Here is an 18,997-nt window from a genome sequence, read left to right as displayed (position 1 = left end):
ATTAATTGAGTGAGTGATTAATTGAGTGAGTACATGAGTGAGTGATTAATTGAGTGAGTGATTAATTGAGTGAGTACATGAGTGAGTAATTAATTGAGTGAGTGATTAATTGAGTGAGTACATGAGTGAGTAATTAATTGAGTGAGTGATTAATTGAGTGAGTAAATGAGTGAGTAATTAATTGAGTGAGTACATGAGTGAGTGATTAATTGAGTGAGTGATTAATTGAGTGAGTAAATGAGTGAGTAAATGAGTGAGTAATTAATTGAGTGAGTAATTAATTGAGTGAGTGAATGAGTGAGTAATTAATTGAGTGAGTACATGAGTGAGTGATTAATTGAGTGAGTGATTAATTGAGTGAGTACATGAGTGAGTGATTAATTGAGTGAGTAAATGAGTGAGTAAATGAGTGAGTAATTAATTGAGTGAGTAATTAATTGAGTGAGTGAATGAGTGAGTAATTAATTGAGTGAGTAATTAATTGAGTGAGTGAATGAGTGAGTAATTAATTGAGTGAGTACATGAGTGAGTGATTAATTGAGTGAGTGATTAATTGAGTGAGTACATGAGTGAGTGATTAATTGAGTGAGTAAATGAGTGAGTAATTAATTGAGTGAGTAATTAATTGAGTGAGTGAATGAGTGAGTAATTAATTGAGTGAGTACATGAGTGAGTGATTAATTGAGTGAGTGATTAATTGAGTGAGTACATGAGTGAGTGATTAATTGAGTGAGTAAATGAGTGAGTAAATGAGTGAGTAATTAATTGAGTGAGTAATTAATTGAGTGAGTGAATGAGTGAGTAATTAATTGAGTGAGTACATGAGTGAGTAATTAATTGAGTGAGTGATTAATTGAGTGAGTACATGAGTGAGTAATTAATTGAGTGAGTGATTAATTGAGTGAGTAATTGAGTGAGTGATTAATTGAGTGAGTAAATGAGTGAGTAATTAATTGAGTGAGTACATGAGTGAGTGATTAATTTAGTGAGTAAATGAGTGAGTAATTAATTGAGTGAGTACATGAGTGAGTGATTAATTGAGTGAGTACATGAGTGAGTAATTAATTGAGTGAGTGATTAATTGAGTGAGTAATTGAGTGAGTGATTAATTGAGTGAGTAAATGAGTGAGTAATTAATTGAGTGAGTACAAGAGTGAGTGATTAATTTAGTGAGTACATGAGTGAGTGATTAATTGAGTGAGTACATGAGTGAGTGATTAATTGAATGAGTACATGAGTGAGTGATTAATTGAGTGAGTACATGAGTGAGTGATTAATTGAGTGAGTACATGAGTGAGTGATTAATTGAGTGAGTAAATGAGTGAGTAATTAATTGAGTGAGTACATGAGTGAGTGATTAATTTAGTGAGTAAATGAGTGAGTAATTAATTGAGTGAGTACATGAGTGAGTGATTAATTGAGTGAGTACATGAGTGAGTGGTTAATTGAGTGAGTACATGAGTGAGTGATTAATTGAGTGAGTACATGAGTGAGTGATTGATTGAGTGAGTGATTAATTGAGTGAGTACATGAGTGAGTAAATAATTGAGTGAGTACATGAGTGAGTAATTAATCGAGTGAGTACATGAGTGAGTGATTAATTGAGTGAGTGATTAATTGAGTGAGTACATGAGTGAGTGATTAATTGAGTGAGTTATTAATTGAGTGAGTACATGAGTGAGTGATTAATTGAGTGAGTTATTAATTGAGTGAGTACATGAGTGAGTGATTAATTGAGTGAGTGATTAATTAAGTGAGTGATTAATTGAGTGAGTACATGAGTGAGTAAATAATTGAGTGAGTACATGAGTGAGTGATTAATTGAGTGAGTGATTAATTGAGTGAGTAAATGAGTGAGTGATTAATTGAGTGAGTGATTAATTGAGTGAGTAAATGAGTGAGTAAATAATTGAGTGAGTACATGAGTGAGTGATTAATTGAGTGAGTTATTAATTAAGTACATGAGTGAGTGATTAATTGAGTGAGTACATGAGTGAGTGATTAATTGAGTGAGTGAGTACATGAGTGAGTGAGTGAGTGAGTGAGTGAGTGAGTACATGAGTGAGTAATTTATTGATTGAATGAGTGAGTGAGTGAGTGATTTATTTATTGATTAAATAATTGATTTATTGATTTGGTGAGCGAGTGATTTTGTTTATTGGTTGGTGGTCCAAATGTTTGAGTGAGTGGGTGAGTGTAATTTGGTGATTAAATGTTTGAGTGAGTGATGTATTTATTGTTTGATTGATTGAATGATCGAGGGTTTTAATAATTGATTGGGTGATTGATTGATTGATTGATTGATTGATTGATTGATTGATTGATTGATTGATTGATTGATTGATTGATTGATTGATTGATTGATTGATTGATTGATTGATTGATTGATTGATTGATCATTTTTCTCTGTCATGGCATTTTCAGCCGATGATTCTCATATTGTAATGAAAGAGTTTGCAGAGCTTTTCTGATGACAGGACAGTCCCTTCAGAAACCGCAGCTTTGTTTTAGTGCGAACTCAACATTAGACAGTAAATGTCTCTATTGTGGGAGATCTTATCATGTCAGAGAGATAATTCAGCAGATCTCAAACATGCAAAACAAAAACATTACGAGTCAATGAAGAAAAAACACTTCAGAGCCTGTTTATTGTGTAAAATACATGCAGATACTTCACTTCGGTACAATAAAATGAGGGCACTTCTTCATGTTTCCTGTCTGACGGCTGAAGACTTGCCCAAGGTTTACCAGAAGACACTTAAAAAACATCCATTTCAGCACTTGTTGAATTTGTTGAGCGTTTGACATTATTTTCTGGAGGGTTCGATGGTTTTAGCCTGGCTATGTTTTTGTTTCTGCTGTCTTTGATCAATTCGGCTGTCCTAGATTCAGAGGAAATGCTTACAACTCTCGCCGAGTTCAGATTACAGTCTACTGATTAATGCAATATTAGATGCCATTAATAATGAGTAGCGGATAACGTAGTGTTTTTAAACATATTTTACACTCTGTGTCTGACAAGGGTGTGTAAATGAACATTCTGCAGTCATTTACTCAGTCTCATGTTGATCTGAAACTTATTCAGCAGGAAAAATAAGTATTGAACACGTCACCATTTATCTCAGAAAACTTATTTCTAAAGGTGCTGATGACTTGAAATTGTCACCAGAAGAAGAATATATATGCAAAGAAAACAAATCTACTGTAATTAGTTCACAAATGAAGTTATGCATTATAAAATGAAAAAAAGAAAAAGGATTTGAACACATGAAGAAAGGGAGATGTATTTGGGCAGTGAAAGCCCAGACAGCAGCTGAAATCTCTCAGTAGTTCCTCATCAAATGAATATCAGCTGCTTCAGTCCAACATCTACATCAGCAGGAGGATGAAGATCAAACCATTTCAGCAAGACAATGATCCAAAACACAACCGAGGAGACTCTCAGATGCTTTCAGAGAAAGTCAAGCTGTAGAATGGTCCAACCAATCACCTGACCCCAATCCAATAGAGAATGCAGAATGAAGCTCAGATTTGATAGACGAGACCCACAGAAGCATCAAGATTTACACACTCTGTTGAAGACTGTGAGAAACTCACACCTGAGCACTGCATGTGGCTTCATTCTCCATATGAGAGGCGTCTTTAAGATGCTGTCAACAAAACAGCCTTTAAATAAGGTGTTAAATACACTTCAGTAGTTCGGCGCTTTCTCCTTCTGTCATTTCATTATCACACATACCTTATTTTCAGATTTTTTTAAATCTGTTTTATTTTTAATGTTTATTTTGTTTGGGTTTTTTACCAAAATCTGCTTCATTTCCATGTCAGCAGCTCCTTCAGAAATATTACAAACATGACAATGTGCTCAACCCTTATTTCCCTCATTATATGCCTTTATTTTCTTCATTTGAGCACATAAAGAGAAGAATGCTGCCTTTGTGGCTTTATATTATACTCTGACAAAAGTTAAACAGCCGTGTCATTTATTTAAGGCGCATGTTTATGTTTGTCTAATAGAAAATGATGGTTTTCAAGACAGGTTTAAACCTGTTTCGTTCAGTTTGTCCAAAGCAAATAACACTCCCTATTGCAGAAATATTAATACAAGAAGCAGTTTTGTTGAAATAGCATTTGTCTTGATGTGCTGTCAAATCCTTTTTTAGGAGAAGAGGAAATATAATGCATATTTTAAAAGGACATAATAATAAGCATTACGGTCAAAAGCTGAATTAATATCAGACAATTAAAGAGGTTTAAAATTTACTTTCTTATAAAACCTCATTTGGCTTTCATGTTTCTAAAAAGGAAAAATATTATGTCAATATTAATGTTAAATATTCATTCATTCATTCATTCATTTTTCTTCAACTCAGTCCCTTATTTATCAGGGACCACCAACTATGCCAGCATATGTTTTAAAAGTGGATGCCCTTCCAGCTGCAACCCACTTCTGGGAAACACCCATACACACTCATTCTCACACACACACACACACACTCATACACTACGACCAGTGTAGTTGATCAGTTCCCCTATAGCGCATGTGTTTGGACTGTGGGGGAAACCGGAGCACCCGGAGGAAACTTTCGCCAACACAGGGAGAACATGCAAACTCCACACAGAAACACCAACTGACCCAGCCGGGACTCAAACCTGCGACCTTCTTGTTGTGAGACCACAGTTAAAAACACTGAGCCACCGTGCTGCCTAGCAGTTTTTTTAAGAAAATAAAATAGATTAAAAAAATACAATTCAGAAAGTTATTAAAAACACTTCTGAGTATAAAAAATGTACGTTTTTCTAAATAAATAACAGAAAATAATTCACACTTAAAAAGATTAAATTAAATAAATTAAATAAAACATTATTTAAAAAATACTTCTGAGCATAAAAAAATAAAAAATAAAGCAAAAATAAAAGATATAAAAGAAATTACATTAAAAAATTACAAATATACAAATGATTATAAATACCATCTTAGTATAAAAAGCAGAAAAATAATTACAAATAAATTATATTAAAATAATTCTAAATATTCTAAATGAATAAAAGAAAAAATCCCATTTAAATAAAATAAATAAAATAAAATAAAAAAAATAAAGAAACACTAAAAAATGTAAAAAAAAAAAAAATTTAAAAATTAAATTAAAAAATATTATAATTATTTAAAAATGCATTAATTATTTATAATTATATGTAGATTGTATATATCCATACTGCTAATGCTAGTTCGAGACCGGTTTCAATTTCAGCATCAATCATCATCTGGAGCAGTGACGTCTGAATTATTCATTCATTCATTTTCCTTCTGTGTAGTCCCTTTATTTATCAGGGGTTGCCACAATGGAATGAACCGCCAACTATTCCAGCATATGTTTTACAAAGCAGATGTCCTTCCAGCTGCAACCCAGTACTGGGAAACACCCATACACACTTATTCACACACACACACACACACACACACACACACACACACACACACACTCATACACTTTGGCCAATTTAGTTGATCAGTTCCCCTATAGCGCATGTGTTTGGACTGTGGGGGAAACTGGAGCACCCGGAGGAAACCCACACCAACACAGAGAGAACAACTGACCTAGCCGGGACTCGAACCAGCAACCTTCTTGCTGTGAGTCCACAGTGCTGACCACTGAGCCTCTGTGCTGCCCCTAGTGTTAAATATATTTAAACCATAAATATGATCTAGTTAGTGGGAAATAAAACCAAACTTTAGTGTTTTAGTTGGTCCAAAGTGTGCATTCTTCCAGATAGCCTGTGTTGTTTTTAGGTAATTATTACATGTAGGATTGGGGAGTGTTTCTGTGTATCTGATAGAGAGGGAAATATATCACTGAAGGGGCCCATATACACTAAAGCAATGACCGCATCACTGCACGGTTTATGGTTCTGTTTTCATCTTTTTTCTCATTAAAATGACAGAAGTCTGCAAAACCATAAAGTGTCCAGATTAGATATTTAAAGGTGCCTATAAAGTTTTTACAGCATACACAGAGTTTTAGGAGCCCAAATCATCATTCGTTTTTTATCAGATATTTATCAGAATTTTGAGGTTTACAGCATGACTAAATGCAAAATGCAGGATATACAGATTAAATATTCACACAATTTGTGCTCATTTACACTTTTGCTCCTCGAAAACGGCTGCTTAAATGTGTCTTTTGTTAGTTTAATGCATATATAATGAAATTCGGTGTGCATGTTTGTAAAGAGGACACATGCAGATGTGTATAAACACTTTATGTTTGTGTGAGATTGTTGACAAGGCATGTGCTCAATTTAAAATGTTTTTTTGACAACTGAAGAATATTTTGTGTTGTGTATTTTCAGAGTACATCACGCTGTGTGTTGTGTTTGTGTGTGTATATGTGTGTGAGTGGATGTGTGCGTGTGTGTCATATTCACGAGCACTCCAAATATGGTCAAAACCAAGCTTTTCATTCTACGGGTAATTCCTCTGGTTAGAGATAAGCATATAAATCAGTCTGTGGAAATTTTGTGTTGCTTATAGCCACAAACCTACAAAGTAGACATCAGATATCACATTATATATATGTATATATTAATTTAATCGTTTATTCCAGTGATTTCAATAATGAATTTTCAGCTTCATTACTCCAAGAATCACATTATCTTTCAGAAATCACTTTAATAATAATAATAATAATTATTATTATTATTATTATTATTATTATTATTATTATTATTACTACTAATATTATTTTATTAATAATAATAATTAATATTGTTATTATTGTTATGAATTATTGCTATTGTTATTAATATTATTTATTATTTATGGTTATTAATAATAATATACTTATTATTTTTAATTATTGTTAATATTATTTTTATAAAAATTATTATAATTATTATTATTATATTATTATATTATTATTAATTATTATTATTATAATTATTACTATTATTACTATTACTGGAGTAATTTCATTTGAAACTGCATACAGTAAGTAATAAATAAATATTTAATAAATAAGTATTTAACAATTTGCCTTTTTTTTTTTACACAAAATAAATGCTGCCTTGATGAACAGAATAATTTTATTTAACAAAAAAAAAAACATGAAATATTTAGCATCAGAATACCAAAGATGAGGAGGAATGCTGGCGGTGGTCATGATGCCCTGTGTTCACACTGAAAACAAACTCCCGTCTTCAACTCCCACACACACGCTCGCGTCCCCGCAGACTCAGATCTGTGTTTGGGGATTCTCATCCGTCTGTTTGTTTGTTTTTTCCCAGCGATTCGCTTCGGTCGAATGCCGCAGGCTGAGAAGGAGAAGCTGCTGGCCGAGTTCTCCAGTGACGTGAACCACATGCACCCGGAGTCTGCAGACCTGCGCGCGCTGGCCCGACATCTCTACGAGTCCTATCTCAAATACTTCCCTCTGACCAAAGCCAAGGCCAGAGCCATCCTGTCCGGGAAGACCAGCGACAATGCTGTGAGTTACTCACGCTTCACTTTATACTACACAAGAAATCAAAACCAACCATGTTGATGTTGTCAGCTCACATTGCTAGTTTTGTGCTGAACACTTCATCTGTGCCTGTCATTAAGAACAAACTATAGTTTTTCGGCTCTGACTGAAATCTCAGATCGTCTGCATCAACATCAGTGACACGCAGCCCGGGCTGAAAATCAGGTTTCCAACTGATCATGAGTCTCAGTGTGCAGATAAGAGATAATCTCACACCACGCTTTCATCATATCCTGAATTACATGCAGAACAAATCATACAACACACAATCAGACCAAGTGTTAAAGGGACAGATCACCCAAATATGAAGATGCAGTCAATAGTTACTGTTTCTGTCTTCAGTTCAACACAAACCTACACTGTATGAAGTTATATGATCAGTTGCAGGTCAATGCAACTTACTAAACCAAGTTAATCTTGCTCTAACTTAATTACACAAGCTGTTTAGCGTAATATAAGTTCAATTGAAATCATAGAAATCATTTCATTCAATTGTTGATTTTCTTTTCGGCTTATTCCCTTTATTAATCTGGGGTGGCCACAACGGAATGAACCGCCAACTTATCTAGCATATGTTTTACACAGCTGATGCCCTTTCAGCTGCAACCCATCACTGGGAAACACCCATGTCATTCACACACATACACCACGGACAATTTTAGCATACCCAACTCACCTGTACCACATTGGACTGTGGAGGAAACCCGAGCACCCGGTGGAAACCCACACAAACATGTAAACTCCACACAGAAAGCCAACTGACCCAGCTGAGGCTTAAGCCAGCGACCTTCTTGCTGTGAGGCGACAGCACTGCCTACTGCGCCATTGCGTCACCCTAAAGTGATTAAGTTAAAGTTAAGGCAACCAAGACGTCTTTACAGTGTAGATATTTTGAACAATGTTAGAAACCTGTAACCATTAACTTCCATTGTGGGAAAAAAGAAATACTATGGAAGTCAATGGTTACAGGTTTTCAACATTTTTCAAAATATCTCCTTCTGTTTTTTATATATGAATGTTGAGTAAACAATTGCATCATATTTAGTTTTGAGTGAACGATCCCTTTTAACGTGCGCATCAATTACACAATTATGTGTAAGAAAATAAATTTTAAAAATACTGTGTGAGTTTCTTTCAACTGTATGTTCACAGTATTATTTTCTAAAATTCAAAACAAAAATCTTTGTTTTATTTAATATCACACAGTGCTGCATTCATATTATATCATACTATATGCCGTCATTTGTTCATAATTAAATCAAGTTCGATTAAAAACCACACAAATTTACCCTGAACGACAAAAAGAAAATATATTAAGGGAAAAACCACACATTAATTATGATTTCATGTAGTTTAGTTTGTAAGCGTTTGGAAAATATATCTATATTTTAAATAGATTTACATAAAATCTAAAGTTTGATCCAAATCATACATATAATTTAAATAATATATAAGTTATATAATATTATATTTCATTCATTCATTTTCTTTTTGGCTTAGTCTCTTTATTAATCAATCAAAGTCGACACAGTAGAATGAACCACCAACTTATCCAGCATATGCTTCCAGCTAAGACCAAACACTGGGAAACACCCACACACAGTCTTGCATTTACAAGCTACACTAATAATTATGATATACATAAATATTTACTCTAAAGCTTATTTTATTTACATAAAGCTGAGCAGCAATAAAAGACACCTAAATACTTAAAAAAAATGAATAAAAAAAAATACATATATATATATATATATATATATACACACACACACTTTTTTGACTTCAGCAAGAGATATGAGCATTTAATATCTTGCATTGTGCAATAATTTGTATACGCAATATTTAGACATTTAGACTTAAAAATATAGTATACTAGTATCAATATTTCTTTTAAAGCCTATTTTATTTACATGTATGAATCTCAGCAGCAATGAAAGACAAACACTTAATAATAATAAAAATCATACTATTTTTGACAGCAGAAATAAGCTTCACGTGTCTTTCAGAAGAGATATGAGCAAGGCTGTGAGATGCTTGTTTTGACTAACAGACGACTGATATCCAACATCTGCTTTTTACTTATAAAAATATTTATGAAAGCACGGACTGCAGAAAGAGAGTCTTGCACAAATACACCAGCGTAAATCTGCATATGAGAAGAGTCATAAATCAAGCTTCATCAGTTCCACATTCACAGAACAAAGGAAGCTGACACGAAACGAAACGGCAGCTTTTCTCTTCTAATATGAAAGCAGACGCTGTGAGGAGTTATGCTTTTATTTTTATAACACTCTTTGTTGAGATGTAACAGCAAATGTGAGTGGATAATGCAGCGCTGTTGTGTTTACATGTACTGAATTGAGATTAAAAATAAACAAAGCAAAAACCAAACCGCAGGTTGTTTTATTTAGCGACAGATTTTTCCAGATAATAAAACAGTAGAAATCATTTAAAATGTATATAAAAAATTTAAATTTTAATCAACAACAGATTATTCCACAGAATACAATGAATAATTGAAGATGCAAATAATAATAAATAAAATAAACAAAATCAAATTAGTGACAGATCATTCCAAATAATAAAACATTAGGGATCAATAACTAACTAACAATATATATATATATATATATATATATATATATATATATATATATATATATATATATATATATATATATATATATATATATATATATATATATATTTTTTTTTTATATTTTATATATATATATATATATATATATTTATATATATATATATATATATATATATATATATATATATATGTGTATATATATATATATATATATATATATATATATATATATATATATATATATATATATATATATGTATGTATATGTATATGTATATACTGTATGTATGAAGAGTTCAGATGCAAAAACCTCTAAGTGCCGTCTGAAATTTTCCCCTAAAATTCACATTTTTTTCAGTCTCCTATATTTATTTTCAGTTGTTTCATTTTAAAGGCAATGAAAATAACCTATTCTTTGCACTAAATGTACAATTACTGAAACTACACACAACAGGCTGAAAAAAATGCTAATTTTAGATGAAAATTTTAGACAGGTTTTTGCATCTAAACTCTTTATATATATAAAGATATAGAAAATATAGATATATATATATATATAAACAAAAGCCACAGATTGTTTCGATTAGATTATTCCAGATAAAATGTCATAGCAACTAATGTTTTTTATGTTTTTTTAACTTATGTTATGAATGTTTTAGCTAATGTTTTACAATATACAAAGTTTAACTTTAATATAAGTTGTGATAACTTGACAGTTTTATTTCAAGTTAACAAAAACTATTTGACTATCTGGAAACCTGTAACCATTGGCTTCCATTGTAGGAAAGAGAGATACTATGGAAGTCAATGTTTACAGATTTCCAACATTTTTCAAAATATCTTCTTTCGTGTTCAACAAGGGAATGCTTAGTAAAATGCGATGACTAGAACATTTTTGTGTGGATTTATACTAGTTTATTTGTTTATATACACACATTTTTGGGGTTTTATTATATATACATTGACGTTGTATTATTTGAGAGATATGTTGTATAACACTCATCATCTTCTTTATTTTATTTTTATGATCAATTATTTCTCTCGCTTTCTCAATGCTGAATTAATAATAATTGTTGAGTTGATCTTGTGTTTATTGTATTACTTTAGCATTGTTGAGATGTTCTAATGAGTTATAAAACTCCAGACGCACCTCATCTCTGTTATCCTGATGAAGGCAAGTGTTTGCCGAAATACATAGGCGCAGTTTTGAGGACTTGCCATGTCGATAAAGACTTTTTAATTTTTTTTTCCACATTTTTCGACTTACTTTTGCCGACTAGAACATTTTATTTTTATTTGATTTAACACTGATGCAACCACTGACTTTCATTGTAGGAAAGAGATACTATGGAAGTCAATGCTGCGGGAATATGTTACACCATGTAGAAATATATAAATGAAAACACTAATAATTCACAGAAAGCCGTATTTAGCAATGCTTTATTGAAGTAAATGTAGGGAAATGGGGGAACATGTAGCATTAAAGTTTACCGGTACAGATGAATGCTTGTTAAGTTTATTAATAAAGATAAATGCTTGCAGATAATTGAACAGATAAACACTTTCAGTGCATTGAGTTGTTCTGCTGCAGACATATTTCAGAGTCTGAGGTGGAACCACACGCCTTTAAAGCCTTGAATAGGAAGTCCATTTTGCGCAGCAGCATTTCTGAAGTCACGCTCAGAATCTCAGTCAGTCTTTGCAGAAGTCAACAAACACACAGGATACACACTCGCATGCAACCTCGCATGTTTTAATGAACTGCCAGATGTAACGGGCCAAACAAGAGGGTTTGGGTTTGTTAACGTGGTTTTTCAACGCATCATGCAGAAATACTGGTATAGTGTGAGTTATTCACCATCATGATGCATTAAAATTTCTTTGATATTTTCTCCTCAATTTCTGTTTAACGGAGAGATTTCAACACATTTCTAAACATAATATTAGACTAGATATTCTTCAAGACACTAGTGTTCAGCTTACAGTGACATGTAAAGGCTTCACTAGGGTAATTAGGGTAAAGTTAGGGTAATTAGGCAAGTCATTGCATAACAGTGGTTTGTTCTGGAGACAATCCAACACTAATATTGCTGAAGGGGAGAATAATATTGAGCTTAAAATGGGTTTAAAATTATTAAAAAATGCTTGTATTCAAGCCCAAATAAAACTAATAAGACTTTCTCCAGAAGAACAAATATTAAAGGAAATACTGTGAACAATTCCTATATCTGTTCAGCATCATTTGGGAAATATTTGAGAAACAAATTCACACACTGCAATCAAATCCTGGTTGCCTTACATTTTTAAGCTGAATTAAATTAATCTTCTGAGTCTTTTGAAATTTAGAGCATGATTAACTTTAATAAGTATTAATAAGTAAGTAATTGTAAACATGGGAGTGACACAAACCAATGAAGTTTGGATCCAAATGCAGGTTTAATCAGTGGTCGGGCAAACAATGGTCAATACAGGAGCAAACAGGTATATGAAGACAGTCCAGAATCATAGTCTAAGTAACAGGCAAGAGGTCAGGCGGCAGACGGAGACAAAAGGTAAACAAGGCTGAGGTTAAAACACGGAGAAACAAGACAAGGAAAACGAGTTGTAGTGTTACTATACAGTTAACAAGACTCGGCAATGGGGGTGAGTGAGTGTGCTGCTTAAATAGTGTGTGCAATCAGTCTCTAACAATCCTCAGGTGGTGCGAGTAATCAGTCTAGATGAGGAAGCATGTGTGAGTGTGACCGGAGTGCATGTATGAATATGTAGTCCAGAAATGACGGATTTGTAGTCTATAAGTTATTGTTAGTGAAATCCAGCGATCTTATGGAGTACGATCGCTGGTTATCGTGACAGTAATAATAAGTATTAATGTCCTAAAAACGCTGTCAGGACTAATTGATCATATTATTTTTTACAGTGCAGGACGGCGAATAATTTTAACTTCAAATGTATTTAAATCGGTTCAATATTGCTTTCCCGCAGGATTGATCAAACAATATCAGCTGTGTATCTATAATATCTGACTCTATATCTCTTTTTTTATTTATTTAAGAGTTTTTATTGCACAATAAATAATTTAGGAAATATTTAAAAAAAAGAAAAAATGTCAAATGGGGGCTAATAATTCTGATTGAAACTGTGAATATATAAACACGGTCGCTGTTCATCTAAAACTCCACATCTATAATCCTCTTAGTCTATGCTGACATTATCTTCAGCAGCTCAAACACTCTAATGGCTAATGGACAGACGGCTGCTTCTCACTTAGGGCTGCTGGAGATGCTAATGAGATGGAGAGATGGGAACTAGTGGGCGGGGCTTTCCCCCTCTGATGACACATATAAAGGGAGAATGTCAATCACAGTGTTTCTGTGGACTCTTGAATTAATGATTCTGGTTATGTTCACACACTGCAATTGTTTTGCAGCCTTTTGTGATCCACGATATGAAGTCTCTGGTGGAAGGCGAGCAGATGATCAACTGCAGATACATGCCGCTCCACGAGCACCGGCGCTCAGATCTGGGCATCATGCATGAGGTGGAGCTGCGCTTCTTCCACAGCTACCAGTCCAGATCTGCCGAGGCCATCAGCGAAGTCACCGAATTCGCCAAGAGCATCCCGGGGTTCATCAACCTGGACCTGAACGACCAGGTGAGCAGGGGGCGGGGCGATGGGTGGAACAGGGGTGGGGCTTCTAGCGCCTCAGTCCCTAATAGTTCCTCAAAAGCACAGGATATTTTGGGTTTGTTAAGATTTTCTTGATCTTTCCGAATGAAATTCCTACTTTGGTATATCCAATCAGCTCGCGATAGAAAAAAACAAGCCACGCCCACTGTTTTCTCATTTAATATTCTGTTACTTCAGGTTGCAGCTTTCAGTTCATGTGGACTGTAAATGAACAGGGTTTTAAGGGTAACATGGCTGTGGAAGGGAGTGTAGTGACCCACTGTTTTGTTTATAATGTGTGGCTCCCCCTGCAGGTGACGCTGCTGAAGTACGGGGTCATCGAAGTGATGATCATCATGATTTCTCCGCTCATGAATAAAGACGGGACCCTGATCTCCTACGGACAGATCTTCATGACCCGCGAGTTCCTCAAGAGTCTGCGCAAACCCTTCTGCGAGATGATGGAGCCCAAGTTCGAGTTCTCCATCAAGTTCAACATGCTGGAGCTGGACGACTGCGACATGGCGCTGTTCCTGGCCGTCATCATCCTCAGCGGAGGTCAGTTCAACCTATCTAATATAATATATTATATATCGTATATAATATATAATATATCGTTCTATCTAATATATGTTTGATTTATATCTATAGTTCAAATCAAAATTATTCAACCTCCTGTAACTTTCTTTTTCAAATATTTTCCAAATGACGTTTAACCCTCTGGGGTCAGCAACTGCGTATACACAGTTTGAGGCGTCTACTGATAACGCCGAAATGAACTTTCAGTTTAGATCATACAGATAAGATCAATACATCAATCTAATCTGTTAGCTGTCTACTTTAAATTGTGCACACTCACAATAACAACAAAAGTGTCAGCTTTTGCAAAATAATGAAAATAAACAGTGTAGTCTCTCCCCGAACTGTTCAGTAAAATGCACTGAACTCCGCATAAACAAAACACACAGACACGAGACATATATCTATGAATGCTTGAACTGTCTACTTTTAAACGCAGCGAGTGCATGATGAGAACAAATAGTGTTTGATAAAGTAATCAATATGAACCCAACTCTATGTCTAGTTTCTCAATCTGAGCTCATTATTTTTAATGCGGCAACGCTCATGAGGCTGTGTTATTACAATCGTCCATGTGGGATGCGTGACATGTAAACTGTAGTCAGAAAAAACAGCAGAATCTCCACGAATACATGAGAAATATACATGAGAGCCAGATCTGCTTAAAGCTTGGAAGTGGCTCTTACCAACTCATTATGAAAACAAATGTTGTCAAGACGACTCTACCCATGTCCGCCATTATTACAAACAATGACGAACCTGCCCACACGCCCACAAACAAACACAGCTAAACACAAATAATAAGGATAAACGCCCATGATTCCTGAACTCCAGGAATAAGTTGAAATTATGACCCATTTAACCTTACAGTTCCAACGTGATCTGATGCTGCTTTCGTAACGTAGAACATGGTGCATGTTATACGTTATTTATTTATTATTATTTTTGTTTTACCACAGTCAAAGTTTAGAAAGAGTTAACTAAGGCTCGATCATTTGGGCCGAATATATATAAAAGGTCTTAAAATATTATTTAGATGTTTAAGTAATTGTTTTTGATGTTTAAAATGTTATTCATTCTTGTGTTTTGAAGCTTTTGTCATTACGCTATTCATACTGCACACCTTAGTTCCAAAAACAACGAGCAAACACTTGTCCAGCAGATCTAATAACGATTACTATTCAGCATAATTCATCTAGTGTGACTTTGGTTATACAATCTGATTACTGTTGGTAAAAATGACTTCCTGTGCACTGAAAAAATTGTTGCATGCAAAACTGTTACAAACAATTTATTCGTGTTGAATTTAAACAAACAAATTAAGTTTAATAACGTTTAAATTCAGCCTAAATAAATTGTTTACAACCACTTAACTTAAAAAAATGGAGTAAATCCAAAAATGTAAGAATTTTTTTCAGTGTACCTTTCTCTGTAACACCGGGGTTGAGGTAATCTTGCACTAAAAGAACTTGCACACACTTGGACTGTATGAAAAAGGGGATGATTGTCACAGTTCATCATACTGACAAATTTGTCCAGCATTCGATCATGTGCAATCTCTTCTATAGTGGGTACGGGCCCTTTTTTATAAGCCTTTTTAATTAGTTTTTCTCCTTCTCCAACTGTTGATCACACTGTTAAAAATAGTAAATAAATATGTTTGACAAGTTTTAAAATAAATAGATGAGGATTTTTTGCTGAAAACAATAAATAAATACACTTTAAATACAAGTTCTAAAATAAATAGGTTAACATTATAATAATAATAATAATAATAATAATAATGACTTGTTTTTTTAAACCCAAACATGACCACATTTCTTGTGAGTAATAAATTAAATGCTAATGTTTGCATGAATAGAAATAAAAGTGAATAAACTGGATGTTCAGAGTCGTAATGGCAATGTTAGTGAAACATTATCAGAGCAATTAGTTCAACAGGAGTCTGATTTGGCCCTGATTATTTAGTGTAAGCAGAAAAAAGAGGAGTGTATGATAAGATTAACCTCAGTTGCAGTTTTACTGGTGTGCGACCGCAAACTGAGTGAATCATGATATGCTGCACGTGACATCTGTGAAACCAGACGTATATTTGGCTCATCCTCAACGCTGAGCTGACGTTATCACTCACATTATTTGATTCTCACTTTTAGCAGAAACCACACGTTCTTCACAATTATACAGCTTCTGCAGTGGCATCAGCGGTTCCTTAAACTCTGACACAGATCGCATCTTTGATCTTTATGGTTAAACGAATGGTTGTTCTATTAGCCCATACGGATATCTGCTTTATGGCCATAATTGAGCTCAAACAGCTGAAGTTTACATTTTTTCATTATTTTTAAAAAGCATGTTCGCTTTGTCATCATGACAGCACATAACATTAGACTATAGATATTCTTCAAGACACTAGTGTTCAGCTTAAAGTGACATGTAAAGGCTTCACTAGGGTAATTGGGGTAAAGTTATGGTAATTAGGCAAGTCATTGTATAACAGTGGTTTGTTCTGGAGACAATCCAACACTAATATTGCTGAAGGGGCCAATAATATTGACCTTAAAATAGCTTTAAAACAATCAAAAACTGCTTTTATTCTAGCTGAAATGAAACAAATCAGACTTTCTCCAGAAGAATAAATATTAGGAGGAAATACTGTGGACAACTCCTGAATCTGTTCAACTTCATTTAGGAAATATTTGAAAAACAAATTCAGACGATGGCAAATAACTCTGACTTATAGTATATATACATTTTTTAAAAAGTTAAATTCTTAACATTTATTAATATTTTAAATAACTGCTTTCTTATTGTATGTAGTTGAAATGATTACTCCAGTCATTATTACTATTAGTATTAATGATAATAAAATAAAAATATTTATAATTATTATTATTATTATAATACATAATATTATTATACATATTATTATTATTATTATTATTATTATTATTATTATACATTATATTATTATTATTATTATACATATTATTATACATATTATTATTATACATATTATTATACATATTATTATTATTATTATCATACTTATAATGATAATAATAAGTAGAAAAAGAAGAAGAAAATTAATAATAATAACAATAATAATTATTATTATTATGATATTAATAATAATAATAATAATAATAATAATGATAATAGTAACAATAATAATATTTATAATGATAATAGTAATAATTATTATTATATTTATAATCATATTAATATTTATGATGATAATAGTAACAATATTAATATTTATAATGATTATAGTAACAATAATAATATTTAAAATTATAGTAATAATAATTATAATATTTATATTAGGCGGTTCATTCCAATGTGGCAACCCTGGATTAATAAAGGGACAAAGCCGAAAAGAATGAATGAATGAATGAATATGTATAATAATAATAATAATAATAATAATAATAATAATAATAATAATAATATTAATAATAATTTATATTAGAGTGATTTATGATGGATCACATGACTTTGTAGACTGAAGTAATGAAGCTGAAAATTCTTCATTAAAATCACCTAAATAAATTATAAAATTAAATTATAATATTATTTTGAACAATTATTTTATAGTGCAATCATATTTCATAATTTTACATCTTGTACTGTATTTTTTGATTAAATAAATGTAGCCTTGGTAAGCAGGAGAAGCTGATTTTACAACATTTAAAAATCCTGCTGACCCCTTTTTTTGCTTGGTTTTGTTTGTGTGTGTGTGTTTGTGTGTGCGTGTGCGTGTGTGTGTGTGTTGTAGATCGTCCAGGTCTTCTGAACGTGAAGCCCATCGAGGACCTTCAGGAGACGGTTCTCCACTCTCTGGAGCTGCAGCTGAAGATCAACCATCCAGACTCGCTGCAGCTCTTCGCCAAAGTCCTGCAGAAGATGACGGACCTGCGGCAGCTGGTGACCGACCACGTGCAGCTCATCCAGATGATGAAGGAGACCGAGGCCGACTGGAGCCTGCACCCGCTGCTGCAGGAGATCATGCGGGACCTGTACTAAAGACAGACAGACACACACACACACACACACACACACAAACATACATACATCATGCAGGATCTGTACTAGAGACACAAATACACACACAAACACACACACACACAGCATACGGGATCTCTATTAAAGACACAAACACTGCAGAAAACACACACACATACACACACACACACACATATATATATATATATATACACGCACATACATACACACATGCGCACAATTACACACACATACATGCGCACACACATACACTCGTGTTCTAAAAAATGCTGTTTTGTCGTAACCCAGCTCTCGGTCAAAGATGGACAAACACAATACTGGGATAAATGTTTATGTAAAGTCAGTTTTGTTTAACCCAACAGTTGGGTTTGTCCATATTTGATCAGCCCGATCTCAAGAGGAAGCGTAACTATTTCACATCTGGTCAGAAAAGTGGGTAATTCATACAAATTCATAGGATTTAATTTACATGAAAATGTAAGATTTCTGGCCTACCCACAGCCCTGACCCTAACCCTCATAAGCAGAGGAGCAAACTGTTCTAAAATGAAAGAATGAGATCAAACAAATAAAGATGAACTAGCCTCTAAATCAATGCTACATGACA

At 33.4% G+C, this 18,997-nt stretch overlaps 1 protein-coding gene across 1 annotated transcript in view; it reads left to right on the top strand.

The window, feature by feature from the left end:
• The window catches only part of pparg (peroxisome proliferator-activated receptor gamma), a gene marked incomplete at its 3' end in the record, with an annotated part of 69,601 nt that extends 51,104 nt beyond the window's left edge, over window positions 1-18,497 (top strand). The window contains 4 exon segments of the mRNA NM_131467.1: window positions 7,285-7,484; window positions 13,550-13,774; window positions 14,104-14,347; window positions 18,144-18,497. Of these exon segments, the coding sequence (NP_571542.1) occupies window positions 7,285-7,484; window positions 13,550-13,774; window positions 14,104-14,347; window positions 18,144-18,391 (917 nt within the window).
• Window positions 18,498-18,997: the final 500 nt, after the last annotated feature.

This window comes from Danio rerio, chromosome 11 (assembly GCF_049306965.1).
Source record: "Danio rerio strain Tuebingen ecotype United States chromosome 11, GRCz12tu, whole genome shotgun sequence".
NCBI lineage: Eukaryota > Metazoa > Chordata > Actinopteri > Cypriniformes > Danionidae > Danio > Danio rerio.
The sequence above is the reverse complement of the archived record's forward strand: the minus strand, read 5'-3'. Positions and strand labels throughout refer to the sequence as shown.